Genomic DNA, 12,400 nt, shown 5'->3' on the forward strand with positions numbered 1-12,400 from the left:
ACCGGTGAGTAATGAGAATGTGTGCAGTGGCTTGCCAACTTCAATTACTTCCATCTCTTTTAGCAACTAACCGCCCACAAATGCTCATCTCGCGACGGCGCAGCTCCAGCCGAATGAACCTGGACAGCGTGCCGAAAAAATCTGTGTCATTCTCGAAGGAGGATGAAGTGCTCGAAATCGAATTCCGTTCCGAGGGCCTCATCAACCCAATGTTCCGGATGCGCTTCCAGAATCGGGAACTCCTCTTTCAGGCACTTCACTTTCCAGCCGGAAAACGTCGATTACCCTTGCCAAATCTACAGTCAACTTCTCCAAACCTGTCCTGATGAAGGCCGGCAACATGACCAGACCATCCAGCTTGGGGTCTTCAGAAGTGACCGGTAGCGTACCCTAAGAATCGGTACAGCTTGGACTCGGATTTTGGCCAGAAGCGTTAAATACAATAACAAAATGTCTTTTTTAACATACTGTTTAAAACTTTTAAAAATAAATATAAAATCAAGCCTAGAATCAAGCTCATTTTTCTGAAATTATCACTGTAGTATTAAATGTTGTTTATTCTTGCTATAAAAGGTTTCTTTTCCAATTTAAAGTAAAACACTTTAACCGATGCAACGATTTTGTTCCACAAATGCATGATAGTATCAAAAACTTTCCAACTTTTAAATTGAAAAGTTTAAACTTTCTACGAATATTTACCAACGCAAACTTTTAAATTTAGAGTATTTTTTCTTTGTGTGCACACAAAAAAATATTACGGTAATGACAAAAGTAACTTACTTTTGAATTAAAAAGTTGTTAAAATTTGCTACATTAAAAGTTTTTTTCTTGTTTTGAAAATGAAAACTTTTACTGCTACAGTTTTTGAAAATCTCATTGCTCACTGATTTAAAAGTTTTTACTTTTAATTCGACTGTAACATTTCTTTCATTTTGACGTTCTCGTGTAACCGTGTACGCCTAAGTCGCAAATGTAAACAAACACTTTGGTGGGTCCGGTGGTGAGTCTAGGACGCAAAGCAAAGCCGACCGCGGCAGCAGCCAGGATGTTGCACTCGGTGCCGGCGGTTTACAGCACCGGTGAGTATTGAGAATGTGTGCAGTGGCTAGCCAACTTCACTTACTTTCCATCTCTTTTAGCAACTTCCCGCCCACAAACAATCACGTCGCGATCTGGACAGCGAGCCAAAAAAATCTGTGTCATTCTCGAAGTAGGATTACGTGCTCAAAATCGAACTCCGTTCCGAGGGCCTCATCAACTCCATGTTCCGGATGCGCTTCCAGGATCGGGAACAATCAATCACGAATCAATGGCCAACTCCATCCGGAACCGTCCAGCCTGTGGTATTCGGAAGTGACCGGTGACGTACCGTATGAAGCAGAAGCTAGTGGAGTAGCGTTAAATACAAAAAAAGTGTTTTTCTAACATACTGTTTACATTTTTTTTTTAAATGAATGTAAAAAACCAAGCACATTTTTCTGAAATTATCCCTGTAGTGCTAAATGTTGTGTATTCTTGCCATAAAAGGTTTCTTTTCCAATTAAAATTAAAATACTTTTACCAATACAACGATTTTGTTCCATAAATGCATGGTAGTATCAAAAACTTTCCAACTATTAAATTGAAAAGTTTGAACTTTCTACGAATATTCACCAATGCGAACTTTTAATCCAACGAACGATCTTTTTAAATTTAGAGTAATTTTTCTTTGTGTGTAAGATTGTCAGAAAAAGGCGGGGAAAAGCGCGAGTGGGAATCGCTCAGTTGGATTTAGTGCCAGAGCGACTTTTTGGGTGTTTTTCAAACCGCCTTGGGTCAGGGGCATCAAAAAACACCCAAAAAGCAAAAACTGAAAATTTGGTTTATTTGACCTCCCGCATAGTCAACAACCATACAGTCACCATTTGTCGAATGATTTTTCCTAAATGATCTTGATAATACAAAAATAGGGTGCAACCGTACATTTTTCATTCCCCAAACAATCCTACAATTTATTAAATAGGTCGTTAGGTTATGTTACAATACATTTTTACAAGGGATTTTTTTCGTGGATAATCGCTATTATAAAAAACTCCAGCCAATTTTCTCTTTTTCCCAATAACCGTGCACATCGCTTCCGCTGCATGGGCGCCCCAACTTTTCAACTCAAACAACAACACCGAAAAAAAAGTCGCGCCTTTTGCGCGCCGCTTCACCGCACAAACGCCAAAATCGCGACGACAGCAGCCCAGCTGTCAAACGCGGCTCTCTGTCAACAAAACGCCTTCGCAGCAGCAGCGCCAGTTCGAAAAACCTTCGTGGAACCGTTCCGCCGCGACTTTTTTTTTCTCTCTCTCTCTCGGTGAGGGAGTGTGTTGTGCGCGCAGGAGGAACGGCGGCGGCGGGGGAGTTGCCATCGCACACAGCCAGGCCTCTTTGCTTCAGACCGCGAGAAAAAGACCCGCCGAAGCAGCAGCAAAGTTGTGTGTGCGAGCTTCTGTGGCATCGTTTGACGGACATTTTTGCATTGAGAGGGCGGATTTTGGGGCGGATTTGCTCCGGTCAGGGTGGACCGATTGGAAGTTGTGCGGTGCCCGGTGAAAGCGGTGAATTTTGCGAATTTTGTGCGCTTGGAAGGGTGAAAATCGGTCGCGGGACGGCGCCGGAAAAGTGCCACGAAAAAAACGGTCCAACGCGGAGTGCGCGAGTTTGCGGATCGCCATTTTGAACATCACTTTTCGGTTTCCGAGTGCGGTTCTTGGTCGGCGGGTTTGGCCGGCATTTGGGGGGAAATTCCTGCGGTTGAACGGTCCCCTCGGCGGACAGTGTTCCGGTCAAGTGTTTGGCCCCGTTTAGAGTTGCCTTGCCTCGGGGAAGTGATTCCGGTCCGGGTCTAAATTTTCCCCGGTCCTGACGGCGCGCGGGTGGCCACTTCGAGAAAGAAGAAAAATCTCGCGCGACAACGAGTGTGTCCGCCGTCTCTCGGAGGGAAGGACCAAGAATGGCCCACCACCAGAACAAACCGGTCAGCATCGTGATACAGGATCCGAATGGTAAGTGTCCCCTAGAACCCTCTAGCGCCGTGGCCTTGACAGCTACGACGCAGGAAAATTTTCCTCTTGATTATTTTTTTGCCGCGCCGACTTTTTTTTCTCTTCAACTTGCCTTTGCCACCTCTCCCGAGGAAGGCACTTCCATTTATTATTCTGTTATCCTATCCCGAAAAAAAAAGAATTATTGAAGAAAAAGGGAGGATTGTAACAAAATTTCGGTGATTACCGCAGGGTCTTGTTGCCTCTCTGTCCCCCCTTTTTTTTCGAGGGCCTTTGCCGTCGATTCGCGGTCGTGATTTCGACATCTTTTGATATCGAAGAGCGAGCCGAGCAGGAGACAAGCAGCAGAAGCAGCGAGATGATAAGCGTTGTTCAGAACTTGAAGAATGTGCAGAGTCTCGTAATTAATTGCTGCGCTCCTGGCGTCCGGGTTGATGGTTTGGTGGGAAGCTTGGGATTCGGGAAGTTAAGCGGAATGATCTTGGGAATCATCGGAGTTCAATTAGTTTTTGTAAACAATTGAGTTGAAATGAAAGAAACTAAGTAAGTTATAATATATCCCTTTCAAATGTTGCTCCAGAAATATCTAAAATCCAGCATCAAAAAATATTACTTAATTACTCATTACTTTTTAAAAGATCGTCAGATTTTTAACATCCTACCATCATCATCATCCTTTTCCTCGAGTTAGTTTCGAAACGTCGTAAAAACCAAACCCCTTTTAGAAAAAGCGAGGAAAACGTTTCTCGACTTGTTTTCGACTCTAATTCTTATTTATATAAGTTCGTGAGTTGCCAGAGCATATTTTTAGTCAAAATCATTCCTTTGACTATTAGCTACGGTTTCCAGAGAACCAGAAATGCCAGCAATTATCTATTTAGACAGATTTATTTACACGCAGAAAATTATATTGCTTTAGAATGGATTTAGGCCAACTGTAAGGCAAGGGTCTTATAAAGGACGTCAAATAACATCACCATACTGAAATTGAACAAAACTGAACACTGCCGTTTCATCAGGGCACAACTTTTTAACCAAGAGTGTGTCCCTTTCACACCTTATGTAAATTGTCATTTGAGTTAAAGGGATATACGATTGTTTACAAAAGTTATGTGCCCTTTTGAAATGTTAGGCTCCTAATGTTGTTTATTTCGAGTTTTTCATATAGGTTTCCTGAAAAGTTGGATTGTTTGAAAACATTTTTTTCAATGCTTATAACTGTCCTAGATGTCACTACCAAGGTAAACAAACAACAACGTAACCTTCAAATCATTTAGAGGCTTGGTGGTGGAAGTGTTACATAAAAATCCACTTGGGGGCAGAATGGACCACCCTTTTCCTGCCTTATTAACACAAAAGTTACGAAATTTGGATTATTTCACTCCTGGTAGCTTTACAAATAACGTTTAACATTAGTTATTTTTAAGCTTATTTGAAAAATTAAAGTCTTATTACCACACATGAACACTATTTTAAAACATGTTTGTTTTGGTAAGTGACTATTTTCATAGAAGTGGTCTAGCTTCATGGAACCTATGTTAAAAAGATCCCTTAAGTTATTCTTATCTCCCTTCAACGTTGTATTAGACGAAATGGCTTGTTTTCTAAGGCGGCCCATCCTGCCCACACCCTGAAAAAGAAGTCGAAAAACATTTGTTTTAATTGCATAAAAAATATTTAGTTTTAAGCTAAAAATTTTCATCATCCAAGTATTGAGGTTTTGCAGCGCGACTGTGTTTCAAATGTAGGTGGCGCCAAAATGAGGTTACTTGCCAAAAATCGTATTTCTTTCTGCTGGATTGAAGAACAAATTCGCTTATTTCTCATGATTCCCTGCATCAATCTTAATGAAACTGGTTGCAAAAGACGAGAAAAAATTTTTGCTTTAAAATAATGAACATCAATTTTTGGGCGCGCAAAAATTTGTGAACTTTTTCTTCAAAAAACATATTTCAGAACACGAAAAAAATAGTTTCCCCATATATATCAAAGAAATAAACAGTTACATAGTTGATAACAGATGTGTTAACGTATATTTAACAATTTTTATTGATTTTTGACAGACTTTGTTGCCAAATAGTTCAAATAACTATCTTTTACTAAATTTACAATTTTCTCATAGAAAAATCAAACAAAAAGTGGAAAGTTGCACACCAAATTGTTGGAAATAATTTTTCTCATCCGAATCCGGCATAAGTTTTATAAAAATATTAATTTTGAAGGTACAAACACATTTTTTGAAAAATCATAGGTTTACGCTATTTGTTCATAGGTGGCGACATGTGTCTTTTAGCTTTGCTGCAAATTCTCTATACAACATTGAAGGGAACATCCCAAAGCATAAGCCTACTGCACTGAATACATTAATTTGTATGTTTTTCTATGGTTTTTGGTGCATTTTTCTTAGGCGGTCTATTAGGGTTTACGCCGACTCGGTTCTTAGGTTAAGAAATTTGACAACTTGGCTGCACTGTTAACATTTTTTGCACGTGTGTCTCACACAGAAAAAATAATGTAAATTTGGAAGCTGTAATTTTGGAAGGTTGAATATTACCTCTTTTATGATGTAATTTTACCTCAATTTAGACTGAAAAAGTGACATTACACCAGAAAAGTGGTAAAATTACACATTTCCAGAGGTAAAATTACACCTTTTTTCTGACATAAAAGATGTACCCCTTCCCAGATGTAATATTACCATGATTTTTTTTCTGTGCAGTAAAAATGTGTGTGCGTGTGCGCTCGTGACGTCACGCTGTAAAACCTAATAGCGATATCCACGCGCGAGAGCGTGTTAGTTTGTTACAAAATTTACACGCAGACATAGGCAAATCGAGTAGAATGATTCGTCTGTCAAAATCAGCTGTGTCCTTTGTTATACCACGAGCACGTGGTAAACAGCTGGTTTCTACAGTCGAATTCGTCTACTCGATTTGCCTACACAGAAAAAAAAATCGTGGTAATATTACATCTGGGAAGTAGTACATCTTTTATGTCAGAAAAAAGCTTTAATTTTACCTCTAGAAATGTGTAAAATTACCTCATATATGATGAAAATTTACCACATATAAGGTATAAATTTACCCAAGAAAATGACGAAAATTACCGATGAATGTAGAAAATTGTACCTAAAAATATGTAATTTTTGTCATTTTCTGTTGAGTTGGAAGAATAGATATCGAACTGTCATTGCCTGTGGAAAACATAAACAAGCCATATTCCAAACAGTCTTTTATTTTGATTTTTGCTCTCACCAACGCCGTCCTATTGTATTTTCAGCAAGGACTTGCGTATCTGGTCCAGGAGCGGTGGTGGTGGGAGATTTAGGTCCCGTTCGTACAGGTTCCATTGGCCATCATGGGTGCAGCTGGGTCGACACAGTTGTGATCCGGGACCGCACCGGTGGTCATCGGAGTGCTCAACGAAATGAGCGACTAAATGGGGTTTGCTGGGGCATGTCCAACGAAATCCGGGAACCACTTTTGTATCGTTCCTGTCGACGAGCATCGTGGGTTGCGGAACGGCGGACATGCTAGCGATCAAAATAGTCATACAAGCGCTGGTGTGGAAGAGGCCAGTGGCGTGGTACAAGATGGGTGGTGCCTAGCCGAAAGAATATTATTAGGAACTATTTTTTTTTTGCGTTGAGTGCAAAAACATAAATTTTTAGAAGTTCTAACAGAAACAATTTTCCGAAATGTTTGAATTTATTTTTAATAGATTTTTATGGCTCTTCGGCTATTTTTTTTTGCAACATAAAAAATATGTGTTGAGCAATCTGGAACTCAGTACAGGCCTCTAAACTCCGTTTTTTAAATGGCCATTTATTACAAAACAATGTTTTGAAAAAATTTAATTCAGCCGCAAATCAGATTAGACCAAAACATGATTGATAGACCAATCCTATTGGTAATTTAAGTTTTCACAACTTTACTAAAATCAAATTTGTATTTCCTTTTTTTAAGTTTTTGTATTTCATAAAGAATGGTCGGGGTGGGGGAGAACTCAGGCAAGAAAAACTGTGTCTTAAATTCTAAATTTTTAAAATTCTAAAATTTTTAAATTCTAAAATTCAAATTTCATGCGACCAAAAAAGCAAGCAAGAATTATAAGTTTGATTGGTTTTCGTTTATTTTGCAGTAATATTATATATTTTTGGTGTTGGTACCAACTGTTGGAATCACTGATCGATTTAACATATTACAGTCGAATCTCTGGTTGTCAATATCCAAGGGACCGTCGAGGAAGAGAATCATCAGTTTACAGAACGATGCAAAATGAAGACTCGATTGAAAATATTTTTTTCTTGGTACCCAGCTATGGGAGAGAATCATAGCAACGTCCAGCAAACAAAAACAAACTAATGTCAAACACCCTTCAAAGCTTCGTTTCGCAAAGAAAAATGTCTATGCAAGCCATGAAATAGTGACAATATTGACAACCGGAAGAGATTTTTAAAGCAAACAGAATCCAAGGGACCGTCGAGGAAGAGATCCTTCAAGCAAGAGAAAATATCGAGGAATAAAGCCAATCGAAGTATGCAGTTTGAAGGGACTGAAGAATTTATCGATAGATGGAGCAATATTGATATCGAGAAGATCGACAGCCAGAGAGTCGACTGTATAACTATTTGAAGTAAGTTAAACGGCATATATTTCCATCGCGCACCTAATGTTGGAATATCAGCACTTTAGCGTTCGCGTCTTAAACGCGTTTTCATCCCATATCGAGAAATAATTATCTTAAAAAGTAGTTATCAAGCAAGTATCTACCAAATCATTTTTGAAATAATTTATTTAAATCGTAAGAATTTGCAAATTGGGTGGAATTTTTTTGTTCCGATTTACCCAGATAACAATTAAGTGACTAAAAAAACTAAAACTAAATATAGAAAATTACTTACCCAAACAAAATGTTGCAAGCAGCAGTCAAGTTCCATGAGATATCATCACACTTGATATATTCACCTAAAAAATTACAAAATTTTTAACAAAGTGTCATGTTCATAAGACAAAAAATACTTATCTAAGGCCTCGTTGTCCTCGTTTTTTGGTGGACAGAATGATCGTCGAGTTGTCACCGGTTGTTATGACAATCAACGGAATCTGCCACGAATGTTGGACGCACGAGCATCCCAAACTCCCGGACGCGACGACTGGCAACTTCCTCCAAGTGGTCCAGAAGAAACACCAAAACACGCACACACACGTACCCACTTCTAACACATACGACGGCAACGGAATCTGCCATGTTGAACGCCGGAGCGACCCAATTGGCCCAAACACCCGGACGCGACGACCGGCAGCTTCCCCTCACTGGACCGGAAGAATCAACAAAACACACTCTTCAGGTCACGACGGAATCTGCCGCGAATATTGGTCGCCCGAGCCGCCTAACTTCCGCACGCGACGACCAGCAACTTCCTCCGGCCTGACCAGATGAAGCACCAAACACGCGCACACACTTCAAACGATGACGACGGCGATGGAACCGGCTACGGATGCGGCGACGACTTTCAATTGGACCGAAATCTGCAACTTCCTCCAACTGGAAGTTGGTGAGAGCACCAAAACACACGTACACACACGCACACGACGATGGCCGCGGAATCTGCCATGATTATTGTTTGCCCGAGCGGCCCAAACTCCCAGACGCGACGACCAGCAACTTCCTCCAACATTCACAACAACAACTTTTGACAGTTGTAAAATTTGCTGTCTTCCGAACACTATTGTGTGCAATATTGCATCTTAGAAGACGAAAAATTGCACCTTCCGTCGAAATAATAAACATTTAGAGAGTAAAATGTGTCAGGCTAATTTTTCAGTAGCAATTTGTCTAAAACAGATGTAAAATTACACATTCCTTTTTTAAACATTCCATTTTAAAGCTTCCATTTTTACATTATTTTTTGCTGTGTATGTCTGCGTAAAAATAGTGTAAACAAAATCAGCTGCTTGGAATTGAGCCAATCACAGTCGATCAAAACCAAAACAACACTTTAAATACAAATACTAATACAGAATCATGATGTGCGTGAGAGAAACCGTGGAGATCTCTATAGATCGTGCGCATGTATTGCGTGTGGGTCTAGCTCATTTCCCCGAATGACATTTCCCCGAATGCCATTTCCCCGAAAATCATTTCCCCTAATTGGTCACATCCCCGAATACCACTTCCCCTAATCAGCCACATCCCCGAATGCCATTTCCCCGAATATCATTTCCCCTAATCGGCTATATCCCCGAATGCCATTTCCCCTAATCGGCCATTTCCCCGAATGCCATTTCCCCGAAGTGACACTTACGCCAATTGCCGTTTATTTAAATTTAAAATTACCCGAATTTGCATATCCCCTACACAGCAAAAAAATTCTGTGAAAAATCGCATGCAAAAGCATGCACATCACCTTTGTGAGCAAAAGCATGTAATATTGTATGAGAAAAAGTGTACACAAAAAGCATGTACCGAAAAAAATCAGGTCTGCTCACCCCAAAAATAACATGAATCCAGCGAGAGTCATATTCAGATTACCAAGTCCGCGCCTTAACCCGCTCGGCTATCTCGCCGCTTTGAAAATGGTCGGATCAATGCCAATGTAACAGTAGGTTTTCCGTACAACATATACTGTGACATGTACAACATATACGATGTATGTGGAACCTACAGGTACAGCGGTGAAGATCCACCTATTTACATAGCGAAGAGATAGCTTCGAGGGTTGGGGCGCGGACTTGGTAATCCGAATATTTCTCTCGCCGGTTTCATGTTATTTTTGGGGTGAGCAGACCTGATTTTTTCTTTGGTACATGCTTTTTGTGTACACGTTTTCTCATACAATATTACATGCTTTTGCTCACAAAGGTGATGTGCATGCTTTTGCATGCGATTTTACCATTGGATTTTTTGCTGTGTAATAATCATTTTAAAATCCATTTTAAATCCTTTGCGGTTGTTCAAAGGGGACATTGTACTTAGTAAAGCTTATTTTTCTTGTGAACAATAATATCACAAATTTAAGCTTAATTTTAGACCCAATTACTAGATTTTTTGTTGTTCAATTAACATTTGTATTCAACCGCATGATTAGATGTTGTTTTTGAGAAATTGACAAGGAAATTTGTCTTTTTCTGAATTTTGTTCAAGAACGCAAAAATCGAACAAATAGGTACATAAGGCTGGTACAAATTTTATTTGAAGTTTTTGTTGATTATACTTTTTGCCAAACACCAATCCAGCAATGTGAATAAAATGATCAGTGTGAACGGGGTTCTACTGATACGGGGTACTACGAAAATCGCACGGTATGTTTTTTGAATCATAACAACTAACAAAACTTCTATTGCATTATTATTATCATGTCTATAAGAAAAAAGTATTTGTTTTGAGAATATATAAAAAAAGTCTGTAACAATACTCATTGTATTTGAATGAATAGTACCAAACCTTTCAACACCCCTTCCCCCTAAAATGCTACGTCTGTTCTAAATGAAGCCAAAAATAAAGTTGATCATTCAAGGCCAATACGAACCTTTCAAGAAATATTATATGTAGTTTGATGTGATAAAAACTGCCATCAATTTTTTTCTTATAAAATGCTATTTCCCCGAACGCGGTCAAGCGGAAATGCCCGGTGCCCAGGAGCGCGCGCGCTCCGGGGCACCGGGCATTTCTGCTTGACCGCGTTCGGGGAAATGGCGTTCAGGGAAATGACTATTCAGGGATATGACTAATCGGGTAAGTGGCATTCGGGATTGTGGCCCATTCGGGAAAATGGCATTCGGGGATGTGGACGATTAGGGGAAATGGGAAATTCGGGTAAATGGAATTCGGGGAAATGACTATTAGGGGAAGTGTCTTTTCGGGGAAGTGGCATTCGGGGAAATGTCCCTTCGGTAATATGGGTTTCGGGGAAATGTCATAGATTCATTGCGTGTACGTACACGAAAAAGATTGAGGTTAAATTTTGTACCGGCCAGCAAAACAAATGGCGTGCTAGTGTGCGTGAGATCGGTCTTATATAACTCTATGATCCTGTGTTAGTATTTGTATTTAAAGTATTGTTTTGGTTTTGATCGCTTGTGATTGGCTGAATTCCAAGCAGCTGATTTTGTTTACAGTATTTTTACACAGACATAGGCAAACCGAGTAGACGAATTCGCCTGTAAAAGACAGCTGTTTACCACGTGCTCGTGGTATAACATAGGACACAGCTGATTTTGACAGACGAATTCGTCTACTCGATTTGCCTGTGTCTGCGTGTAAATTTTGTTACAAACTAACACACTCTCGCGCGTGGATATCTCTATTGTGCTAATTAATTGCGCGTCAGTATCGTGTGAGCAGCAGTGCCAGGATGATGGTTTTATTATCGTGTTCGTTGTGCGTTGTGCAGCCATCCGGAATTGTGCGACCTTTATTGCCAGTGCTAATGTTAATTTTTCTTAGGCGGTCTATTGTGCAGTAATTGTATCCATAGCAGTAATTTAAAATACAAATGCTCCAGATGGTTTCTATGCTGTTTTAGAAAGTTTCGTTAATTTAAGCAATTTGATCACAATTTGATATATGGCATGAGGAGATGGTATGTTACAGGAAAGGAATAGGATTAGGAATACAGTCGACTCTCTGGTTGTCAATATCCAAGGGACCGTCGAGGAAGAGAATCATCAGTTTACAGAACGATGCAAAATGAAGACTCGATTGAAATAGTAGTTTATCCAACAAGTTACAAAAAGAGGATTTTTTCAGCACGAGTCGTACATTTATCCAACGAGGTTCACCGACCGGAAGAGATTTTTAAAGCAAACAGAATCCAAGGGACCGTCGAGGAAGAGATCCTTCAAGCAAGAGAAAATATCGAGGAATAAAGTCAATCGAAGTATGCATTTTGAAGGGACTGAAGAATTCATCGATAGATGGAGCAATATTGATATCGAGAAGATCGACAGCCAGAGAGTCCCCTGGGCTTTGTCATAATGAGTGTCATAGGTTTGATGCTTGTTTGGCAAAGAGTATGATTTGATTCGATGTGGAATTAAAATCGAAGTGTTCAGTATATTGCTGAAGCTTCCATTTTTACACATGGACACCACTTCATGCTGCGAGAACCCACTTTGGCGTAGTCTCAGGGCTTAATCGATGGCCGGTAAGCTGTCATCGAGACAAGGAGGTTCTCTGATAGTGGAAATATCACATTTGTACAATGAACCGCTACATATGTGATTTTTCCCTATCTTAATGTGGGTGTCAGGTGAGGATGCGGGTTTAAAAAAAATAGTGTTCGTAGAATTTAGGATTTTAACTATAAATATCAACTTTTTATACTTTGCCTTTAGTTATTTAGGGACAAAATTAGTAACAGTGAA

General features: G+C 39.8%; 1 protein-coding gene across 1 annotated transcript in view; it reads left to right on the forward strand.

Annotated features, from left to right (window-relative positions):
• Nucleotides 1-2,256: 2,256 nt before the first annotated feature.
• LOC120429995 (transcription factor Dp-1-like) overlaps nucleotides 2,257-12,400 on the forward strand; it is a 36,656-nt gene continuing 26,512 nt past the window's right edge. The window contains exon 1 of the mRNA XM_039595092.2: nucleotides 2,257-3,032. Coding sequence (XP_039451026.1) covers nucleotides 2,981-3,032 — 52 coding nt within the window. The 5' untranslated portion in view covers nucleotides 2,257-2,980. The remainder of the gene's footprint in view (nucleotides 3,033-12,400) is intronic.

Source organism: Culex pipiens, chromosome 2, assembly GCF_016801865.2.
Source record: "Culex pipiens pallens isolate TS chromosome 2, TS_CPP_V2, whole genome shotgun sequence".
NCBI lineage: Eukaryota > Metazoa > Arthropoda > Insecta > Diptera > Culicidae > Culex > Culex pipiens.